Genomic DNA, 24514 nt, shown 5'->3' with positions numbered 1-24514 from the left:
CCTGTGTCCTGCTCTGAGTGCCCAGCTCAGTCAGATACAACCTGTATTTGCAACAGAGAAACACAGGGAGAGGTTCATCTCACCTGGCTTTGGATACCTCTGAGTAATCCAGACTCTTTTCATAGTTGAGATAGAGAAAAATTTCCCCTAGGATGCAATCCATCTCACATGAGGGCTGACTTCTAAAACAGGTCTAAAGTATGTCTGTGGGTAACTGCCTTTTTCTCCTCACTGACATAAAGATGGATAGCTCAGATGTGGTCATTACAGTATCAGAGAATGGTTTGGATTGGAAGGGACCTTTAAAGATGGTCTAGTCCAACCCTCAATGCTATAGACTTCTGATATTAGATGAAATGTAACCAATTTGTGGCAGCCTAAAGACCTGATAATATCTTGAAGTGTTCGGAATTTTCCTGAACTATTTATTTTAAATACATGAAGAAGAAGAGATCTTGGTCAGTCGTTATTTTTGTTTGGTTTTGCATGTGTATAAATCATTGTTTTATTTGCATTGCTGTGTTGTTTAGTATTTAAAGTTCCTGTGTGCACATATTTGAGTAGATATTTTAGCCCTCGCCTGTGTTTTGTGTTTAGTACCATTCCCTCTCCTTCCCCCTGCAGTTAAAAGCAAATAATGTGAACATGAGAAATGACAGGGGTCTCAGCAAATTCCTAGGGATAATTACAGTAATGTTGCTGGATTTTTGATTGGGCTTTTATTTCTTTGCTGCATGTCCTACACTGACCAGAGGAAACCATGTAGGATCCCCTCCTGTAATTTTGCCTCTTACCATAGTTCAGCATTGTATTTTCTGATGGTATCCAAAAAAGGGAAGTAATTCTCTTACATTTCAACGTAACTGATCCAGGCTGGGAGAGAAGGCTGCTGAAACTGCCAAAAAAGGAAATAGTTGGTTTTATATTCTTATTGTGTACTTTCTCTTTCTTAATTCCTGTATAAAATCCAGAGGATTTATGAAGATCACTGTGTAGCTAAAGCTTTAGCACCAATGGGATATAAATTTCCCATTTAATCTAATGCCTCTCTGAACAAGACTTTATTATTCTGTATTAGGAACCTTTGCGCTGTGCAGGGAAAAGGGCCTGCAAACTGCTGTACTCCCTCTGAGATCAGCTCAAACAACAGTGCTGTGCAGAGAAAAGTTGAGTCAGGTTTTGTGTGTGGGCACAAAAACTGGGTGGTACTAAGCGGTCCTAACTCAATGGGACTTGTAGTTCTCAAGCTTTGTCTTGAGACTTAAAGATCTGACTCAGTTGATCATGCTTTGCCAAATCAGCTGTATCTCTATTAAAAAAGCTAATTATTTAGTAATCTCATTCTGTTTCTCACTATATGTTTTTAGGAAACATCTGCTTCTTCTGTTACATTAAAAATTGGCAAAGAGTTTGCATGCATGGCTAGTCCGTTAATTAGAAATGTTGGCCTGTTAATCACCTCTAAACAAGCGGTAGCCCAGGTAGAGGAGGTTTCGGAAATACTACCTGCAAATATAAGGAGTTTCAGTCTATCACAGTTGGACTAGATGATTATTGTATCTATTCTATTCTTTCTATTCTATCTGTAGTAAGCCATCATCAGATATGAGGTGAACAAGGGACTAGGACAGGACAAACCTGGTAGTGAAGATGGCTAAAACTTCTTGGACAATTAATATGGAAGAATATCCATTGCAGGCAGGGAAGAAGTCCTACACGGTGTGAGCATGTACTGTGTAAAAAAGACATAGCTCTAGTACAGAGCTTATGGCTGACCTGGAAAGACATTTTCTAGGGACTCTTAAAGCTATGTACTTATCCTCCAATTACTTTTATTTTTAAAATGAAACTAGGAAAATACCTCTAATTGTATTGCATTAATTTCAGTACATCATGAGCTTTAAGAAGTATAGCCCAAACTGGAGAGGCTCCTTTTGGAAATTTTTTTTCTTATAATTACTCCTGCCAGCATGCCATATGGCAGATGAGTATCACACTTCCAGATCTGAGTAAGTAATTCCTGGAGAGGGAAACAAAGGCATAGAGAGGTTCCCCTTGGACCCTACAGAAAAATCAGGTTCAAAGGCAGAGCTAGAGCACAAGAGTTTCCAGCTCCCCTCTGTGGCATAAGGAATGAGAAACTATGGTGGAAAGAAACTGGCACTTAAGAGCTAGAAACTGCTTTCCAAGAATAATTCTTTTCTTATGCTACATAAATAATGGCAGCAGCCCCCACGTTAGTTCATGTTACTGGACAGAAGAAAAAAATACTTTGCTTCAGACTGCAATTGAAATGAAGGTTTTGTTCTTGTCAGCCTCCTGTTAGAATTCATATTGGCACCTAACAGCTTCAGAAGAGCTTTTGTGATTTATGTTTTCAGGAGGAATCATTCCAAAAAGCTCTGAAGATTTACTATTTCTTTAAACGCTGAATTAGCCTCTTTAGTTGAGCAAAAGATTTATTTCTACCTCCGAGCCAGAGTGTTATTTTCCCTTCCTAAGCATTCACAGCTGTTTAAGTGCCTGCTGATACCAGAATTTTCAGCCTCCACATTTTTTTAGGTTTAGAGTTTTCATCTTTTGTGTGATTCTTCTGTGTTGGATATCGATGTCTGTTGCTGATGTCTTATGGGGGAAATTGGAGGTGTCAGACAAGCCACAGAGATACACACTGTGAGCCTGACTCTGACCCTGGTGGCGGCTGAGCTCAGAGATGTGCTCTGATGGGAATGCTCCCTTCTGAACTTCAGTGATCATGCTGAGATACCTGAGTATCTGTGCCACAGGCTCCAAAATTCAGTGGCTTCTTATGATGCCTTTCCTGCCTTAAAACGGGGTTTGTGCAGGTTAGGGACAAACATGCCATGTATGTGCTGAGTAGTGCAGTGATCTCATGTAACAGCATTGAATCTGCCCAGTAAAGGAGACTTTTTGATTATTTTCAAGTTCTGTCCATATTTTGCAAGTCTTTAGCTTCCTGGTCTAGAAGTATGGCTCTTGTTAGTTCCAAGACTTTGTTCTTGACTGTCTCTCCAATTCTTAGATGCAGTCATGCCAAACCCCCAGTCACGTTTTGCAGCCATTTACCAAATGCTTATACACACTAACAGGAACACACCATACCCATACATACAAACACACAAAACCATGCAGAAACTACACTTAAGAACAGCTGTGAAATCAGTGCTGCAAAAGAAAGCTCAAAACATGTTACTTTCTCACATGGATTTTTTTTTTGGTGGCATAATATTACATAAATGCTAACTTTTTTGCACTTGATTTTTTTATGGCTTCTAAAACCAAGAACAGAACTCCAGATCTATTCACTGTACAGGGCAATTTTTCTTAGATCTACACAGAAGATGTGGTGACAGGTACTGTTTAATGATCTCATCTAGAAAGTTCAGGATGTGCTGGCAGGGTTTGCTGGCTGTTAAGTCTGGTTCTGCCTGACTCCAGGATTATGAACATCTCCATTTTAATTATGTTTCCTGAAAATGCCTCGTTAATTTCTAGCTTGGAAAGAAGAGGGCAAAGCAAGCCATCCATGTCAGCAGAGGACAGCTCTACTCATGGCAAAGCTGGAGTCCAGTGACTTGTGTGCTACCTCTACCCCCCATTTCGCTTGCACCACTTTCCCAAACACCTGGTAACTTCTACATATTTCAGGGACGGTAATTAATTAAGTTTACTCCTGCAAGGGAGCTGCTAATTGCTGTTATACTCTGTTTACAGCTGTTCACTGAGGTCCTGGAGGGAAGCAATTTCCTCAACCTTCCCAAGCAGAGTGGTGATAGTGCCAGGGACTGAGCCCACCCTGAGACCTATTGCCCATTGTTAATCACTGATGAAGCAATTAAGCACCAAAACCACTCAGCATCTTTCAGGATAGCACTAGAAATGATCAGGCTCAAGTGGGGCTAAGAAAAAGCAGCACACTGAGCACAGCAGTCCAAGAAGGTCCCAGCTGGGGTCAGACGCCTCCTCCAATCATCCTCACCTTCCATTGTATGCAAAGCCAACAATGACATAACTAATAACTAATTACAGTGAGAGGAAGGGGAAAATGGTGCAGTGAATGCTCACAGAATTCATAAAGTCAAATGCCAGTAAAATTCAGTATGTGTCCAAAATAATGGTTTAGTTCCTGGCTACCTGCTGTGTTCAAGCTAAACAAAAGACAAGTAATATATTCAGGATGATTTTGTGAAATCAACTGTTCTTTATTATAAGATAAAATTGCAGCAGTTTATTTTATTTAATTAGTATCTCATTTGTTCTAGTATATTAAAAGGCTAATATGCACATAAACTGATCTTGCATCTTTGGACAATTTGCACTAAAAATATTATATTGTAAAAGAAGAAGGAAAGAAGTGAGCACTGGACTGTCTCCCATCAAACTCAATTGAATCTCACAGAAATACTCTGTAATTTACAGTATGGGTATGCTGATGGGCAGGAGAGATGGTGACAAGTGCAAGCAATTGGTATTAAAAGTGTATATGGACCAATTTGTAGCTGTGCTATCCCAGGAGAGACCCAAAGAAAGAATGATCCCTCTGAGACACAGTTTCTTCCCTCTGTACTGACCTACCTCCAGCTGAAAAAGGAGAGCTTCATTCCCCAACCCTGGGGAGCATTCACATGCTGCTCTGCCCATTCCTCCCTCCCTGGCATCTGTTCTGGATGGTCTTTGCAGGATGACCTGCACTCCACTGCATCAGGGTACCCATGGGAAGTGTCTATGCTCCCCTCTTGCCCTTCCTGGCATCCCTGTAAGGCAAAGGTAGAGTCTGTGGGGAAGCACTGGGTGCTACGGGAGACTTGTGTCCCTCTCATACATAAGCATACACATATATGTACATATGAACCTCTGTGTATACATAGCAAATGAGAAATCAAAGTGAACAAAAAGTAAAGGGACAAAAATCCTTTGGAAAAAAGATAGAATACCTCTTAGAGTCACCTCTTCCGTGTTTATATATGTGATACTGGGGACAAAGATTTGGGTCTCACATGGGGTGGTTCAGTTAAAAGTACATCATTGTCAGTAGTGTGACCCTATAACTAACAGTATTTTTTTTTCCTTTCCTTTTACTTTGTGCCATTGCAGTGTCAGCAACAATCAGAAGAAAATGAGAACATTTGTCTCGATAGCCCAGAATGCATGGGGAATTTTTATATCTGAAAGGAAGCCTGGCTGGAAGTATCTGATGCAACTTTTTGCAGTTTGCTCTGCAGTTGGCTTCATCTCAAGCTTTCTCTTATTCCTTGGCATGTACTTCTCCCTGGCACACCACCCTTTGGGTCCCTTACTGATTTCTGTATTCATCTGGATCTCACTTTCTATTGCACTCTCATGTTTCAAGCACCTGCGCTGTTTTAGTGTCCTGTTCCTTCTTTCTTGTGGATTGCAAAATGGCAGAAATGCTCTTATTACTGCTGGCACAGGTGTCGTGGTGGCCGGCAACATCCAAAATATTTTTCATAACCTAAAGGTTCTTGCAGACAGTATAACATGTCATTTAGAGTATGAGAAATTTGACTTGATAAAATATTATGTTGATGCAGTAAAATGGATTTACGAGATGGCCAAGCTTTCCCCTGAACTATTTAAATATATAGTGTTCCTAAGGCATGAATTCACATCATCTTATTCGATTTTAGATGATGCATTAAAACAAGAGCTAAATGACACAAAGCAAGAAATCCAGAGAGTTGCTAACCAGATATCTTTTATGCTGACTATACTGCCCGATATAGGCCAGAAAGTATTGCCTGTAGTGGGGATTTTTCTAGCTTCTTTTGGAACTGGCCTCTTTATCAAAAAATTTGTGGGCCCTCACAGTGCCAAATTCAAGAATATTTATATCACAAAACAGTTCATTGCATTTGATGAGCACCAAAAGCAAGAGCAAAGACCCTGTCTTCTGCCACTTAACCGAAAAGAAAAAAAAGATTATGTGACAATTCCATCTTTCTGCCTCACAAGGAAGGACAGAAAAAACATGCAGCATTTTTTTCTCCCTGTAATTATTCATCTTTGCATCTGGCTTCTGTTTGCTGTACTGGATTATTTGTTTTATTGGTTAATTAATTCTGTGAATAAACATCTCCGAGAAGTACCGGATCTAGAGATTCAACTCAGCCTCTCTCAGCAAGTAAGTGCTTATCAGTACTCTATATTTCTTAGTTTAGCGTTGAAAATTTTTCTTCATCTTCAGCAGCTGCAGGAGCAGACATACAGCCAATGAGCCATCAGTTCTTTCATGAAATTATAATTTGTTTCAAAAAAGGCCATTGCCTTTACAGATATGTGCATTGGATCGAACCTGACAGTTCTAATCACCTTCCAAAATGTCATCATATTTCTAGAAAATGGTAAATATAGGAAGAAGCGCTTTCATTTGTCCATTTATATATGTGGAGAAGACCTGAAACTTAAAATTGGAAACTCACAATGCTGACTTTCGTGAAACACCACTTTTATAGTCAAAATGCCACTGTGACACCGACGTAAGAGGTACCTAGCTTTCTTTAGCTGAGTAGTGTGAGGAACTCATAATTTAAAAAAGCATGGCTGCATACACATGAAATAATAACACATTGCCAAAATCTCAAGCTTAATCAGTGGCATAGACAACCATGGAGTAATTAGGTTGGAAGGGATGTCTGGAGACCATCTAGACCAACCTCATGCTCAAAACAGGGACAACTCGAGAGTCGGATCAGATTGCTCACGGTCTGTGAATAGTTCAAAAGCTGGAGGTTTCACTGCTGGAGTGTATGACCCATGTGATGTTGTGTGGGCACATGAAAGCTGCCCAGTTTTATAGCTTGCAAGGTCAGGCTTAAAATGTTTCCCAAAAGCATATAACCCTTTGATACTTTCAGGATATACGACTTCAAAGGGATGCTTGACTGTTAGTACAATACGATATATGCTCTTTCTTCTGTCAAATTTTTCTTACTCAGCATTTTCTATTACTTCCTCTTAGAGCTCATAATAATGAGAATCCATTCCCAATTCTGCCATCCTCCCAAAATTCATCTAGCCAAAAGCAATTCCACAGAGCAAGATTATTAAGGTGAGCAATGCAATAAATATGTTGATTGAATTTACAAGCAAAGAGAAGAAAACATACAATCTTTGGCAGATAGATTCTCATTCTCACTTTTCCATACGTGACATACGGAACCTGTGTGTTGGCTTCTTCAGTCAGACCATGTTTTCTATGACACACTGTTAAATCATTGCAAGTTCAGCTTAGACAGTGTTGTGGAAGACTGGTGGTTCTGGTGTGTCATAGGACATTTATCTGTTTGAGACTGAACCGTGAAGGGGAAGGGAGATGTAGTGGATAGAATCCTTGAGGAATGGGAGCACTTCAGGCAAATGTGAACTACTAATGAAATTAGCTGAAATGAAGTCAAGCTGCTTGTCAAATTCAGATAATGATATTTTGTATTGTATATCAAAATATCAAACTCTTCCATGGGATAAAAATTAAATTATTGTCCAGTTTTATCTAAATGAAGAGTAGAAAAATGCAGTATCCATACGGCAGATGCAAACCAAAGGTTCCCAGATTGTGTCAGTGGAAAATCACTTTCCTAGAGGACAGAGGCTGCCAACTTCTAATTGTTACCCTTCTAACTGTTACTTAAATTTTCTGTTAGGAAGATAGGTGCAAAAGCCATTGGATTCACTGTAATTCTGCAATAGCCACATGTATAGCAAGTCAGACCCATCTGGAAGAGCTTAGATTCCTGTGCAAAAGCAGAGAGGCTTTCATCATCTGGTCAGTCAAATGTGAGATATACTGAGGACACAGATTGCTATGCATGCTAAAGGGCCTTTATACTTCATATAAACCTTGCTGCTGCACAGCAGCTGTGTTCTAGCACCACCAAACTAGCATGTGAAATGTTCCTGGTCCCCTGCAGTATGGTCCCTGACAGAAAAAGGGTTCAGGAGAGCTGGCTGATATTCAAAAATCACCTAGTCCAAGATCAAGAATTATTCATGCCGACTTTATCAAGCAAAAGCAGCAGGAGACCAGCATGGATGAGCAAGGGGCTCCTGACAAAACTCAAATGTAAAGAAGCAGCATACAGGAGGTGGAAGCAGGTACAGGGGGCCCAGGAGGAACATAGAGATACTGATTGTATAGGGATGCAGGCAAGAAAGCCAAAGCACACCTGGAGCTGAATCAGGGGAGTCAGGTAAAGGGCAGCACAAAGGGCTTCTACAGGCCTATCAACAGCAAAAGACAGCCATGGGGAAATACAGGTCCACTGCTAAGTGCACTAGGGGTTCTGGTGACAAAGGACGTGGAAAAGCCCAAAGTACTCAATGTCACCTTCAGCTCTGCCTTTACTAGGAAGACCAGCCATCAGAAATCCCAAGCCTCTGAGACCAGAGAGGAAGTCTGGAGCAAGGATCAGCTTAGAGAACATTTAAACAGAGTCCATGGGACCTTATGGTCCCCCCTGCAGAGGCACCCACAGGTGATGAGAGAGCTGGCTGATGTCACTGTGAGGCCACTCTTGATTATCTTTGAAAGGCCATGGCACCTGGGAGAGGTTCCTGAGGACTGGAAAGAAGCAATTGTCTCTTCCATCTTCAGGAAAGATAAGGAGAAGGATCCAGGGAACTACAGTCTGGTCAACTTCACCTTGATTCCTGCAAAAGTGATGGAGAATATAACTGTGGAAGCCATTTTCAAACACATGAAGGCCAGGAAGAATATTAGGAGTATTCAGCATGGATTTATAAATGCTAAATCATGCTTGACCAACCTAACAGCGTTCTATGATACAATCACTGGTTTGTTGGATGAAGAGAGAACAGTGGATGCTGATTCTGCATTTATTAGGGTCTGTGACAGTGTCTTCCACAATCCTCATTGCCAAACTGATGAAGCATGGGCTACATAAATGAAGAATGATGTGATCTAAAATTTGGCTGAACTGCTGAACCTAAAAAATTCTGATTAGTGGAACAAAGTAATTTCTGATGTCCCCCAGGAATAGACACTGGATCCTATACTGTTTAACTTATTGATTAATGAACAACAGAGGAACAGATTGTAGCCACACAAGTTTGCAGATAATATAGAACTGGGAAGAGTGGCTGAAACACCAGTGAACTGCGCTGCCATTCAGAGGGACATGGAAAGGCTAGAGAATTGGGCTGACAGGAACCTCACAATAGTCGCGAAGAGGAATTCCATGTCTTGCGGTCTTTGACAAGAAATAACCCCAGGCACTGTTGGGGTCCAACTGGCTGGGAAGTGGCTTTACAGAAAAAGTCCCTGAGAGTTCTGATGGACACCATGTTGACCACAAGCCTGCAATGTGCCTTTCTGGCAAATAAAGAGATATCCTGGGCTGCATTAGGCAGAGTGTTGTCAGCAGGCTGAGAGTGGTGATCCTTCCCCTCTGCTTAGCACTGATGAGACCCAGTACAAGAGAGGCATATACTGGAGTGAGTTGAGAAAATGGTCAAGAAGATGATTAAAGGACTGGAGCATCTATCATGTGAGGAGAGACTGAGACAGCTGGGAAAGAGATGGCTTGGGAGTTTCTCATCAGTGTGTATAAATACGTTATGGGGTGTGGGTGTAAGAAAGAGGAGCCAGATTCTTCTCAGTGGTGCCCATTGCAGGGACAAGAGGCAATGGGCACAAATTAAAGGAAATTCCATTTCAACGTTCAAATTTTTTTTTTTTTTAACTCTTCAGGTGATCAAACACTATATATTAAAAATCCGACTGAACACAACCCTAAGCAACCTATTGTATCTTCAGTTATTCTCTTTGTACTGCTGTGTACGGTTTTGCCTGTGTTTCTAATCCTTTGATTAGAATACCTTGAGGACAGCCGCTTATCATGGCCTGCTGTGTTGGGTTAATGTGTGGCAGGGTTTTGTTAGCAGGAAAAGTGGGCTACAGGTTTGGATCCTCTGAGAAGCTTCTAGAAGCTCCCCCATCTCCAAGTTGGACCTGTCTCTGGCCAAGGCAGAGCCAATTAGTGATACTAGCTGAACCTCTGCAACAATGCTTTTAGGAAGGGGAACCTGGGAGGAGAAGGAGTTGTGAGGGAAATACCTATGAAAACACTGAGGCCAGTTGAAGAAAGGAGGAGGAGAGTGAGGTGCACCAGAGAAGAGGTTCCCCTGCAGCCCATGGAGGTCACTAGTGGAGCATATGCCAACATACAGCCTGTGGAAGACCCCATACCAGAGCAGATGCCTGCCCCCAAAGAAGGCTGGGACTCTGAGGTAAGCCCTCACTGGAGCAGACTGTTGCTCAGAGGACTGCACCCCATGGAAGGGACTCACTGGAGCAATCCATGAAAAGCTGCAGCCCTGTGGAAAGGAGTCATGTTGGAGAAGTTCATGGAGGAGTTTCCCGTGAGAGGGACCCCATGCTGGAGCAGAGGAAGAGTGTGAGTCCTCCCCCCTGAGGAGGAAGGAGCAGCATGGGTGCTGAACTGATGGCAGCTCCCATACCCTGCCCCCTGCTCTGCTGGACGGGAGAAGGTAGAGAAATCAGAAGCAAAGCTGAGCCTGGGAAGAAGGCAAGGTGTTTTTAAGATTTAGTGGTATTTCTCACTGTCCTACTCTGTTTGATTGGTAACTTAGTGTTGTTGTTGGTGGTGGTGTTAAAATTAAGTTGATGTTCTTTTCCCTCCCCAGTCGAGTCTGTCTTTTGCCTGTGACCATAACTGATGAATCATCCCACCCTGTTCTTGTCTTGATCCTGAGGCTTTTGTTTTATATTCACCTCCCCATCTCTGGGGGTGAAGGAGTGAGCAAGCAGGTGTGTGGTGCTCAGTTGTCTTCTGGGCTTAAACCACAACACCTGCCTTAGGTGTGACCCAAGTCAGGACAAAGAAGGAGCTTAGTCCCACCATCTGTGGACAGAGGGCCTGAGCCTGACCCTGTCTGGCTGATTCATGAGTCCTGTACTATGAAGTTGGTCTCTTTATGTGTTTCAGTGTTCACTCCAGTGGAAACCTGTTTGATTCTCCCAAAACAGAAAATTATGCCTTCTTCAGATTGTTTCTGATAGCCACATGAAAACTTAAAATTTAATCTCAACCGGTTTGTCATAAAAAGCCTCAGGGCTGCTGATCTCAGGGAGTCTAGAAAGCTGGCTGGGTGAGCAGGACAGACTCAGCAACTTCTTGAGATGTTTAGTATGACCTGTAAAGTTCTTCATGCACTTGTACCCCTGTTCCACATTGAGTCCCTAATGCAGTTTTTCCTTGCTTAAACATTGGTTCAGATTAGGCACAAAATATACTGAGATAGACAGGAACAGGATAATGTCAAGAAAAGGCAAACAGGCTGAAAATGGATAGCATGCTTTGGGGACCTGATTCTTCCAATGAGCATGTAAGCAAAGTGCCTGGCCTCTGTAGGGTAGTTAGAAGAGCCACAAGGAAGAGTTACATATCCCCCTGACACAGTCAGAAAAGAGGGCTGGGTGAATCAGTTCCCTACAGCATTCCTATACACAGAGCAGAATGTTGCCTGCCAGTATGAAATACTGGTCCCAAAAGCATGTCTAATTTAGTCCCTCTCATCCAGCATTGCAGTCCACAAACAGTGCAAGACATCAGCTCTTCTAAGCAAAGGCATCTAGTAGAGGTGGCATTGTGTGACAACCTCGTGGTCAGAGCCTCTGCCTAGGTGGGTGTGGAAGCACTGCTGGTCACGTACTGAGCCACCACCAAAGAGATGAGCACACTCTGCTCTGCTGTTTTACTCTGAAGGAAGGACCCTCTAACGGAGGATCTGAGCAGATTCATGGGAGTGGTAATATATTAAATCATTATAGTCAGATTAGCTAAATGTTTGTCTATCAGAGCCACTGAGAAAGTAAGCTCTTAATAGTCCAAATTATGTCACGGTCTCCCAAAACAAATGGTGATAATGCAGTCTGAAACATTTATAAATATCCAATAAATATATTGTTATCAGCATAGCATATATAGACACTGGATGGACTAGATGATTTATGGTCCTTGGTAAATATGAATGTCCAGTGGGAGAAATATTAAGAAAGGAGGGAATGAGTACTATAACCAACTCTTTTTTTTCCCCTTTTCTTGTGCAGAGGAATGAGAACAGCTTCATCTTTGGTATGAGAGAGCATATTGAAAAGACTAATCCTTTCAAGATCTCTTTGTTTAAGCATGACTGCATTCCTCAGCCAGAACTTGTTCTCTCCACAACATGGATCCAGCTTGGAGTCATCATCATCTTCTTAATCATTTTTGGGTTATTCTCTGGCCTCCTGACCCAACTTAAAATACTCATTTCAACTTCATTTTATCCTGACACCGAGATGAAACGGATACATTATTTGCATGCAAAATTACTCAAGAAAAGAGCAAAGCTACAAGAGAAAACTGGGAAGAATACGTTTGCTAGAACGGTAAGCCATCAGCTCCAGGGAAAAAAAAAAATCTCCCACTCTCAGGGTGGTAGCCAGATCCAGGAAATACTTAAACACTTGTTAATTTCAGTTATGTGCTAATAGACTTTCCCCCGTGCTCTTCTGCACAGAAGCCACTGACAGGTTGCCTATTGGTGAGATTAGATCATATATAATTGTTTTGTTCTGTCCTGCAACACATGTGCATCAGATATGACATGGGTACACCCAAATACTACATGTTGGCAGGAAAATACTCCTCAGACTTAGAGCTCTCCAGAGAAGAAACTTGGTTTTCATGAACATATGAAAAGCACCTCTAGCACAAAGGGTATTCCTGCAGTCTAGACAGCAAATGTTAGGCATTTGTGAGCAGCCTTTTAATGTTGAGAAAGATGTTCAGTTGTTGCTTAGCAAAATGGAAGGTGATATATTTCTGTTTTAAAACACAGTAGGAGTGCAACTGCAAATACCATTAGAAAACAGAACTTTTTACTTGCAGAAACATTTGTCCTGTATATATATGCATATATACACTTGTGGAAATAACAAACATGCATATATTTATGGAAAATCCATATAGATACTGCAGACACATATAGTTTGTTTTGGGTTTTTTTAACAGCCTTCAATACTGACTACACAGGATGCTTGTGTCTGGGCAATCTCTAACTCAGTAATACTTTGATCATAGCAGCATATTTCTTTCTTTCCAGGTCAGCTTCTGGTTTCCAATACTCAAGGCAAGAAAGGCAGTCAAGAAGAAAGAAGAGTATGGCAAAAGACAACACAGTGTGAAAGAGACCAAGTGAATATTTGGATAAGGTTGAGATGCTCTAGCTCCACAGGGACCTCTGGTTTACACTCATCTTTCCTATGGAATGTCAATTTTGAAATGTAAAAATTAGGATCAAAGGCTAATCATGAGTATTTTGGAAAAGTGTGGAAAAGAAGCCACGGGAGATATTGTGCTCTTCACCACAGAGTACTCCACGTTGCATTAATACTCATTTTTCCACTTAGGGTCTGCACTGTCTGGTACTTTAGAAATCCATGGAGGGTCTGTTCTTCTGTGTAAGAACAGTCAAACAGCTTGGAGCTTTTAGGACTACAGCACAAACCTCTTTGGGTTGAGCTAACAGAGGACATACTGGCAGCAGCAGGATTGTCTTCTTCACGTTTGCCAGACACAGGAGATAGAAGACACAGCAGAGGCTGCCCATTGGCTTCTGCTCTGGCCAAGCGTCTAACTAGAGGACTTGGATGTTTCTAGACTTTTCTATCTATTTGTCAGCCCTCAACTGCCCCAAACCCTTCAGCCTGGTTCTCTCCCATCCCTAGCTTCTTATACCTGCTCCGGCCTCTGTAGCTGTCTCTTCTGCAGGGCCAGTACTCTATATGCTCTGTCAAACTTCTAGCCCAGCCAAACTCTCCCTCCCACCTCAGCTCTCCCACTTACTTTTGATGATTTGTCTCTCAGAAGTTTCTAATCCCATACTCCCACTCAGAACACTTGGTTTTAGACTCCCATCTTCACGTATCCATAGACATAGTTAGTGCAGATTGTTCTGTACCTTTGATGATCATGAGAGAGGTAATGTAGCACATGCAGAAGTGAGGATGCTCACGAGAGCTAGGAAACAGAGGAATCAGGTGCCATGGGTCCAAACAAGCTGTTTTAGAGGTGTAGGAGCTTTTAAACAGAGGTGAACAATGCTTTGAATCTTGCAGTCTGTGGGAACTTCCAGAAGTGGTAAAAATTGGCTTAATTATGTTGCTAAAGCCACCCTTTTGTCAGTGAAACAAACCTGAGCTAATACTGAGTAATTCACCTATTCAACTAACATCAGTGATGCTACCTTTGTGTGACACAAGAACAGATGCTAAAAGCATAAAGACACAGGAATGGCTTGACTGATGTGGCAGTAAAGATTTAATATAGAGCTAAAAATCCACCCAACAGGCAGTGTACTCTTGATTTTCATCCACAGCCGACCTTTCTTTAGGTTGTATGATAACAAACTGTACTCTCTGTAATATGTGCATGGTCCCAAGGCAGCCATTGATTGATGTCTCTGTTATCTGAATGAATAAAGACTTATTTAAAACTTTCCAGTAGCAAGTGTCAGGAGTTATTTCCCACCTGTAACACTGAAAAATGCCAAGTCTTTTTTTTCCTTTGGGTCTTCCAAATGAAGCCTCACTCCTTCATGGCCACAGATGATTCAGGTTGCTGGTGTGCCAAAAATTTGCCTCTAAAAAAATGAGGTGCTAGATTAAATCCATGCATTATTAAGGGGTGTGCTGAATGTCTCTGTGTGGCCTGACTATGTCCTCTTTTACTAAAGTGGGACAGCCCTGGATAGTAGCAGAACACCATTTATATCCCAGGTACTATTGTCAAGGACCCACAGCAAGAAGCATTCTGGTGGAAAAGCAGCTATTTGAAGGTTGCTCTAAATTTGTTTTCACACAACAGACTAGCTGTACCTAGACTAGCTGTCCAGATACTATTGACAAGAGTGTTCATTCTTGTTATCACTGCAGATGGAAGGGAAGAGTTACATGTCAGCAAGAGCTGAGCATTTTTGGCTGAGTTCTGACAAGTTCATTGCTGGTAGGAGTTGGATGTGCTGCTTTCAATCCCAAAGGACAGGCTGGTGAGGAGCCCCGATCTCCTAGTGATTACAATATCCAAAGGCAGGGACCGGTCTGATTGACAGCATTACCACAAAACACTACCTGCTTCACTTGGCATCAGGAAGGCAAAATTTGTTTTGGAGTTTCTCGCTTTTCCTGTTTGATGGTGTGTTGCCACCCAGCACACCTTTTCTCTCTGTTGTTCTGCAAGCAGCAAGTGAAAGCTTTGCAGCACATGGGAATGGTTCATCAAAATGACTCAGACAGGGATCAATGGTTGGGAGAGATAGCTAAATCTGTTAGGATTTTGAGTTCTGGAGTATGCTTTCAGGACAGTACTATCTCTGTACTTTGCATTTCCTTAAGGAATGTAACCCTAGTGGGAAGGACTGATTATGAAAAAGAGCCTTTGGCAGGACAGATGAGATCTTGCAGTTTACGGAACAGTGTTGTATCTGAATACTGGGGCTCTCAAACGCTAACTGGCAGGGCAGCTTACTATTACTTAGCTTGCCCCCTCAAATTGGCAAGAGTCATGGCAGTGATAAAACCCAGTCATTGGGAAGCTAATTGTAATTCCATGCAAAATGTTCAGCTCTGGTAAACATTTTACCTAGATGCTTGACCCCACTACCAGTATCACATGACATGGAAAAGCCTAAGGTACTTCTTTGTCTTGGTCTTTACAGGTAAGACTGATCTTTAGCCATGCCAGGCCCCTCAGACCAGAGGGAAAGTCTGGAGTAAGGAAGACTTACTCATCCCGTGAAGGATGACATGCTTAGAAAGCACTTAAACACACTGGATATATTAAGTCCATAGGACGTGATGGGAGGCACCCATGGGTGCTGAGGGTGCTGGCTGGTGTCCTTGTGAGGCAATTCTTGATTATCTTTGAAAGGTCATGGTGATCAGAAGTTATTGAGGACTAGAAGAAAGTGAATGTCACTTCCGTCTTCAAGAAGGGCAAGAAGGAGGAGCTGTGAAGCTACAGGTTTGTCATCCTCAACTCAATCTGTGAGAAGGTGATCGAGCAGTTTCCCCTGGAAGCTACTTCCAAACATAAAGACCAGAAACTCGACTGGGACATCACCTAAACATAAGAAAAATTTTTTACTGTGAGGGTAGTCAAACACTGGAACAGGTTGCCCAGGAAGGTTATGGAGCTTCCATCCTTGGAGATATTCAAAACTGAACAAGACATGGCTTTGAGCAATGCAAAGCAGTGGGCCTGGAGCAGGTATATCTAGAGGTGCCTGCCAGCCTCAGAGACTCTGTGATTTGGTGACTTTTATACAAAGCATTGCAGAAAACATATTAGACATGTGCAGCAAAAGCTTGTTTTAATTTGTAAATGTGCTAGGCCAACATCAGGGTGCCACCTGAAAAGTACTGTTGCCATTACACTCATACTGGAGTAATACACTTGAGTGGACTAATGTACTGTTTGCTTCTGTGACCATGCACATGCATACCCATGTGCTGAAGGTGAGCTGAATGGCAGACAAAGGAGGTAAGTTTGCTCTTCCCCATCTCCTAAATGTGGGTTACCAGGGAAAATGGCACATTCTGCACCTTTTTTTTTTTTTTTTTACATCTAAAACAAAATTACCTTCCATATCTCAAAGACATTGAGGTTTATCTCAGTGGTAGAACATTTCTTACCTCAATCTACAGTATTAGGTTTATTCCTTCAGCTGCCCAGTCATCCTCTTTAGTTGTACAGAAGAAAATGGAAGGTTTATCTCTTCCCTGGCATTACACAGAGAAAATTTTCTCATTCTCTGCAGACCTTGCTTGGCTTCTGTTTTCTCCCATTTCTTTCTGTCCTGTGAGCTAGGGAAGTCTGGGGGTTTGTTTATCTTCAGCTGTCTCCTCTGCAAGTTGTTCAGCTATTTCCTTGGCCTCTCTGTTTACCATAACTCTCAACCACATGATTACATTGTTCTTTTTCTTTTTTTTTTTTTTTAAAAAAAAGGTCTACAAGTTACAATAAAAACCAGTATTCCATCCACAAGTATTTCTGTTCCTCTTCTTGCCTGCTCTCTCCTCTCATTTTCTACATTTTATTTTGCCTCTTTTTCCCTGTCTTTGTCATTCAAATTCTTCTTTCCTCTTCTGGTATGTCTTTGTCCTCTTCAATAGATCATTCTTCCCATACATAAAAGCATGCATTTTTTCTTTCTGCTGACCAAAAGTGAACTACAGGTATAGTCGACATTAAGGATTTTATTTATTCATTTATTAGCTTAATGGAAATTTTTAATAACTCACATTACTGGGCATTGTCTCTAACTGCCTATCTAAGTCTTGTCAGAAAAGTATTCATATACCACCAACACTAAAAACAAGAGTCTGAGGAGAAGTCTGGATTTGGCTTCTGACTCATTCATCCCTTTCCTTCCCCCAGCTCACAGCAGAGTTCAGCTTCCTTTTTAAACATCCTTTGCTAGTGTAGAAGCTGTTTGATTTACTGTGAAAAATCTCACAATTGGATCAAATCTGGCTTGTAAAATTAATGAAAGGATGACCTGATTTTCTTCCGAAGACAATTCAGAGAGACATGCTAGTGCTCCTGACCCTCCTGAAGCACCATACAAATGAGGTCAGTTCCTTTCAACAATTGTGTTTGTGGAACTCTCCTTATCACCACCCCATACCCCCAAACTTTGCTTGGTACATAGCTGAGCTAAAGGCTTTGCTTCCTCTCTGCTACTTTTGTTGCAGCATTTCGTATGGGCAGCTGGCTGTGCAAAGTCAGAGGATGCGAGGTTCACAGCTGCTTTCACCCTGATCCCTGCTCTGCCAATATTGTCACACTGACTCACTGTGTTTTCATCACAGTTTAAATAGCCCAGAGATGCTTGCAGTTAAAGACAAACAAGCAAAGCCTTTCCTTCTGTTTTACATGGCAAAAATGTAAAGTAAGGATCGAAGGATCACTCTCTGCTGATCCTGCAATAAAGCCTGAAAATGGGGATGCTACGGTCGACGTTACGGGCACAGACTTCAAAATATGTGAAGACGCTTCATGTGGGTGATGCTGTGTATGAGAGTAACTTCCTTCTCATTTCATTCCTGATACATAATACCAGCTCTGCCCTCCAGTGGCCCAGTAAAGCTACATGCCCCCGTGCTGCTACTCCCTGTAGAGTACTGGTACTTCAGGCTGAAGAGAGAAGCACTGCAATTGGTGCTTGCACCACAGCCATGAGCTTTTCACAGGTAGTGAAATGATAGCCAACAGACAACCAGGTGATAAAGATATACCGGCAAATGATGGGGATGAAAGCAGTATTAGGTATGCAAGGATCAGATCTCCCAAATGTCTCTGTTCCTGCACCCAGAATCCATATCACCAGGGAGAATGGAGTACTTAAGATCTCAAATTTCTGTCTGGCTGGGGAGAGTGACAAAAAAGTCATTAATAGTTTTTTTTCTTACTTTAACAATGTATTTGAGTCTTCTACCTTTTTGTGCAAGAGAGAGGGGAAAACAGCAGAATCCCAAAGAGAAGTGCTAAGCAAGGAAAGGATGTCCTGTGTTTGAGCCTCAACAAAATAGATCCTCAGCTCCTCTGTACTGAGATGTATTGATTCAGAGAAAAAGGGTTTTAATGCAGAAATACCACCTCTAAAAGCAATCAGAGATAGCCTACTCTAGCTGAGTGACCAATGGTCTTAGAAAGAGTCAAAGAAAGCATTTTTCTCAGTAGGCACTGGAGAAGCCTGAGGATGGTGGCTAAGAGGTATGATTCAAACATCTGTGAAAGCAGTTGTTGTCTTACCTCCCCATGAAAAGCTCAAGGAAACTGTGTGGGCTGCAGAAATCATCTCTAAACCAACTTTCCAACCTAGCGTGGGGCATCTGTTCTCTTAGGACAACAGTTATAGCACAGCCCCAGCGACAACTCTGTGACAATGTAATAAACAAGCAGTAGCTGATATAAGGTTGTAGGACAAATTCAGAAGTCTTGTCAGGATCTAGAGACTGAGGCAGGACTGAGAGAAAAGTATTTTATAATCCCATTGCATCCCAAAATAACTATAGGCCTACTAGAAAAAACATCCTACTATATTCAGTTGTGCTGTCATTCATTACTGGTGTTTTGGAATAGAGACCTGGGTGGTTCCGAAATTATAGTGCTGTGAAGATTCCACCATTATAGAGTGACCCACAGAAGTGGAAAAATAACCAGAACCACAGAGATTTGGAGCCTGACAATCTCATCTTTAGCAGTAGTACCTGAATAGCACAGCTGAAATACATTTGATGTTACAGAGTTTCTCAAGGGCTATTACTTGGCATCTTGTGGTCAGAGGCAGGATTCAGGTACTAGGACCAGACCAACATGTGTCATGGCAAAACAATTATTCATAAATATCACAAACCTGACAGGCTCAATAACTTGTTGGACTCAAGGCCATAAAAATACAGCAGATGATTTGGTGTAAATCCCAGTTCACAATACAAAGGTAATTTTTTTCATGACATCTGCACAATAGTTAAAACAGTCATTGGAATTAAACAGTAGGTACTTGTTAAGAAAAAAATCCAAAGGATAGCCCCTATGAGGAGAATAATCCATGGTACAGAGCAGTAAATACCAACATAGGGACCAGGAGCTCTTTTCTAATTTTACGGGGAGAAGCTGCCTCTGTTCTAATCTAATAAAAAATATGTAGGAAACCTAAAAAGATTATATATTTTTCTACAGGTAATACACTTTCATGATTTGCAAAGCTCAATTTACAAAATGGGTGTTTATATAACTCATAAAACTACTATGTTATCATACTGTGAAAACATCTGGTTTTAGAAAAATCACTAACTTTGTTACTTTGGGCTTTCATGATCTGTAGTCTTTTGTATCACTTTGATCTCAGTAGGTGTCCCAAGAGCCCAAAAGTAATTTGAAAGTCCTGGGCCCATCCACAGTATCCAGAGGACTGACAGCCTTTACTCCTGCATTTCATTTCTGTCATAATAGAGTCATTTTGGTCTTGAGCAACTCGCTTAAGCTAACACTGAATGTTAAACATAAGGTAATTTCACACATTCAATCACTTGAGTGATTTCAGAGCTTTGAGTATCCATAGTTCTCACAACTGTAACATTCCAATTATATTTACTTGTCTCTCAGGTATATCATGCAATTGCAAGGCTCTAATAATTGTTAAAAACTGAAGCCTCAGATGAAAGATTCCACACAAATATGTTATTGTTAAAAGTAGAAACAGGTCCTTTCTCCCCATTTTTTCCCCTATTCTTCCCAAATTTCTGCTCTACTTCCAAGGTAGCAAAAGATTAATTAAAAAGAGGGGATTCATACTTGACATGCACTCTTGAGGAGAAAAAACAAAGACAGGCTAGGTGGAAGGTGGCTGCACAGTAGATATCTGCACCATAGTTAGACACACTGTACTTTCTTTGCAGTCAATGTAGACAAACTGGCATTGCAAGAAAATTATCCCAAAGGAGAACAGCTCTGGACAGGCTCATCTAGCCTGTTTTAGATCTTGAAGCACAGATGTATAATGTTCCAGAAGTACCTTTATCTCTCTTGATTACAGAGGGAGACTAGACAACAAACTCAAATGCAGACCATTGTGGTATAGAAGTCTGCACTGAACAGTGAACCCCGGTCCCTTGTAATAGCCATTGTAATAGTGATGGATCCCTGGTTCTGCTCTTCTGCTGCCCCAAAGACAACGTGAGAAATAGGAACCTGTGCTAGTCTTCCTGAACATCCCCATGCTTATCTTCCATCATCTTACAAATAAAATTCTCCTTTACTATTCAGAGACACAAGAACTACCAATTAGTAGTTTTTTTCTCATATGAGCTCATACGTCTCTGTATGCCTATGAATATAGCAGGAACTACAATTCTGCTTTCCACTGTCAAATTTAAAATAACAGTAATCATCATATTCTTTCTGTATCTGTCTTTAAATATGAAAGTCTTTCTGTGTCTGATTGGCTTATGGATGGCAAAAAACTATAGGTTATACTGTTTCTACACATAGGACAATAAACTCACTGTGCAGGTGTTTTTGTGTTGGCCCTATTTCTCTCTTAAATATTACCCAGTAACAGTTGCCTAAAAAGAAGGGCTATCACATGTGAAAATGCAGCTTTAACTAACATTCTAGATTTCCAAGGCAAAACCTGTCTAAACATGGTAAAAGAATCATGCTTCTAAGAATACAATTTCAATTTAAAAAAAAAAAAAATTAGGAATCCTTTCCTACAAAACCCAAAGTATTAGTTACATTAGGGAAAAATCTCATATCAGTTTAAAAAGTGTTCTGAAATTAATTCATTATGCTCTTGCTCTGGTGATCCCTCTTCATAAGCCTTCAAGTTAAGGGTATGTGTCTCTCTATAAAGCCAGAACACAGTATCCTAGGTGAGTTCATCAGTATGGCTAGCATAGGTTTGCTTAGGGTATAACAAAGGAAACACTTAAGCACACCAATAAATGCTTGGCTGTGCAGCTGGCAGGGACAAAATTTATACACTCCTTTAAAGACAGGAACAGGGAGATGTAGCAGCAGGTCTAAAATAATGACAGTTCCCCTGAATCATCATTATTCTGTACCTAACCCCTACCAGGAAGGGAAAAACAAAAAAATCAAATTCAGTATCTGCTGTCAGAATTCTCTGCATTGCTAAGCACTACAGATATCTTCCTAACACATGAAATTAGAGAAATAAGATTCATCTCCTGTGACCTAACAGAGCAAGAATGTAGAAAGTGTGCTTAAAAGCCACTGTTCGATTGCTTTGACTTTATAGATTAGCTGATACTTTCTAAAGATAAATATTAAGAAATACCATCCCCAAACTTACCTACTTTTAGGAACCTACAGAGATGCTGCCACATTATAACTGTAGTTATTATTTTTACTCTATTTTCTAAAAAGAATTTTCAGTTCTTATAACAAAATTCCTTTTAAAGAGAAATTGCAATGATAGCTTTCATGCAGGAAGCCCAGTATAATATTTATTTGTTACTGTTTTTTCATGTTGTCTCTTGAGAAGTTGATTGTGGATTGATTGTTGGACCCAGAATGCACTGCTTTGGTGGGGACAGCGGGGTCATTTTCATTTGCTCTTATCTACAGAGAAGGAAAAGACAATATGATATAATCTTTCAAAAGAAAATATCTGATTTGCAATTTGTCACTCAGAGAGGTAATAATGGAGAAAGAGTGCTAGGAGCTAGGAAGAATGATTATTGCTCCCTCACTGTATTGCTAGCCTTTAGTCCTCTGTGTTAGAAATGCTTTCTCCCATATGACAGAGGAAAACAAATAGGATGCTGCACTCTGATGCTGCTACTGATGGCCTGGATGAGGTTCACTGTGAGGTAGCTTTAAAGGAATGATACAATGAAATGTGGAAAAGCTAACTTCACCCCCCACCATTGCAGCTGTGTTCCTTTCCTCATATCAATTAGCACTAAGAACAAAGCCATTTTATGTTAGGTGTGAACTGGGGCTTTATATCCATCTATTGGGAAATAATTTCTGAAACTAGCTGATCTCATTGTTGGTACACATATGCACCCACAAAGTCAGCCTGGATTTCGTCATGCTTGCTGCCACCCACTGTTCCCCTGATCCATATTAATCAACTCCCCTGCTGTAGCAGACGATATTTCAGCTGCAGTTGGCATACACCAGCATCATGTCTCAGTTGTGCTTGCTGAAGGTTTTACCTAGTTCTCTTACTTTTTCCTGAAGCATTTCTTCTGCTTGTTAAACAGCTAAAGAGTGAGGTGTTGTTGCCTAGTCTTTCTCCCCAGATGCCTTATCCCAACCATATGTTGCACTGCACTGAGCCTTGCTATGTTCTTCTGACAGACAGTTCAACTCACTAAGCCAACAGAAAACTAACCCAGAAAAAGGAAGCTAACTGTTTTCTGCTGGCTTAGGAAATAATCAGCTCACAGAAAGATCTACAGTGCACCAGGGCATACACAGGAGAGGGAGTGTCACTAACCAAGCTGTGCGCTGTGGACACTGGAGAGGAGGGAAGGGGAGATGCCAGGAGTTATTCCCTGTTAGCAGCACTGAGCCTTACAGCACCTTAACCATCCATTAGACCACTGCTGACATTGACTGCAACACCTCTATTTCATGAAGCCAGTTGTCCTTGCAAAACAGATCTATCAATCAGCTTAACCCAAACAGCATAACTGGTGGAGAGTTAGTTATTGTCTGTAACACAGGGACACTAAAGAACTTAATTATTCACATCAAGCTGGTTTTGTTTGTTTTTCCTTCTATAAATCTGCAAGCCAAACATTTATGTTTTGTTTGTACCCCTGGTCTTAACTGAACTCAGGTTTTCTATGGGCCTTCATACCCATGCCTCAGTCTAGCAGTTAAACTTCATTTGCTTCTCTCAGCTGAACTTTTTCAATGAGGCTCCAATCAGAAAGATGTTCTCTATACCTGGGCTGCCACGTATTTTCATGAAATTTAAAGATACCAAGACAACTAATCTTCTGAAAGGGCTTATTTCAGAAAAGCCCGTCACAAGCTAGATGGCCTGCTGCACTTCTGTTTTCTTGAAGTTTCAGAGAAGCATTAAGTAAAGTAGTTTTCACTAATCAAAAGAGACTGTTACCTGCAAGAGCCAAAACATTATTTTGCTGTGACAGATGTTCCTGAGACGACGCCTGTATACAGTTCTCTCTTGACAGGAACAGGCTGACAGACCTGCAATAAAATATTTCAAATCTTTCACTATTATTTGTCTTCCCCTTGCAATTGCTAATTGGACACAATTAAAATAGCAGTCCTATGATAACCCAGCTTGCATCCCAACAACTTCATCAAACCTCTCTCTTGAAAATGTCCCTTACACTGGGATTAAACTGTTCAGTTGCCAGCTTTCATTGGGATTTGGGTGGCTCAATCTGTTCAGCACTGTAAAAAAGCAATTCTAAACCCATTTTTTTAAAGAAGCAACTGACCATGTTCAACCTCATTTTACGGATGCTTCTCCCTTCCTTACTCCAAACAGATCTTGGAGTGGCAAAACCTCAGAAATTATGGCACATAAATAATCAGGATACGCTAAACCACAATCATAAATCAGTTAATCTGGTTGCTTCTGTATATTTTTTTCAATCTTGACTCGGATACCTCAGGATATCCCAGGAGAGAACAGGTACGGAGAAAACACACCTGATCTTCTCTCCAGAACAGCTGACTCACTGCGTGTTCAAGCTATAAACTTGTTCTTTGTTAATCACATTTTTCAGTGATGCTCTTAATACAGGTAAGAGGGGTTAATGAACATCAGTGAAAGAAAGCAAATCCTGCCTTGTGTGAGTATCTAATATCCACCATCCCAACTGCTGGCTACAGCAGGAGGTTGAGTTGGTTGAAAAATCACTTCTGAAGAC

General features: G+C 41.2%; 2 protein-coding genes across 2 annotated transcripts in view; one reads left to right on the top strand and one right to left on the bottom strand.

The window, feature by feature from the left end:
- Positions 1-5137: 5137 nt before the first annotated feature.
- On the top strand, positions 5138-13263 carry DCSTAMP (dendrocyte expressed seven transmembrane protein). Its single transcript, XM_074901131.1, has 3 exons — positions 5138-6163; positions 12131-12451; positions 13168-13263. The coding sequence occupies exons 1-3, from the start codon at positions 5138-5140 to the stop codon at positions 13261-13263; spliced, it is 1443 nt and encodes a 480-aa protein (XP_074757232.1).
- Positions 13264-23747: 10484 nt separating this feature from the next.
- Positions 23748-24514, bottom strand: part of DPYS (dihydropyrimidinase) — a 30769-nt gene continuing 30002 nt past the window's right edge. Inside the window, exon 9 of the mRNA XM_074897620.1 lies at positions 23748-23822. Coding sequence (XP_074753721.1) covers positions 23748-23822 — 75 coding nt within the window. The remainder of the gene's footprint in view (positions 23823-24514) is intronic.

Source organism: Athene noctua, chromosome 2 (genome assembly GCF_965140245.1).
Source record: "Athene noctua chromosome 2, bAthNoc1.hap1.1, whole genome shotgun sequence".
In the NCBI taxonomy this organism is placed as follows: domain Eukaryota; kingdom Metazoa; phylum Chordata; class Aves; order Strigiformes; family Strigidae; genus Athene; species Athene noctua.
The sequence above is the reverse complement of the archived record's forward strand: the minus strand, read 5'-3'. Positions and strand labels throughout refer to the sequence as shown.

Bases quoted from the DNA above. Each gene is read 5' to 3' on its own strand.
- DCSTAMP (XM_074901131.1), top strand. From the start codon at position 5,138: ATGAGAACATTTGTCTCGATAGCCCAGAATGCATGGGGAATTTTTATA. The intron at 6,164-12,130 runs GTAAGTGCTTAT...TTTCTTGTGCAG, and splicing joins AACTCAGCCTCTCTCAGCAA to AGGAATGAGAACAGCTTCAT. The intron at 12,452-13,167 runs GTAAGCCATCAG...CTTTCTTTCCAG, and splicing joins AGAATACGTTTGCTAGAACG to GTCAGCTTCTGGTTTCCAAT.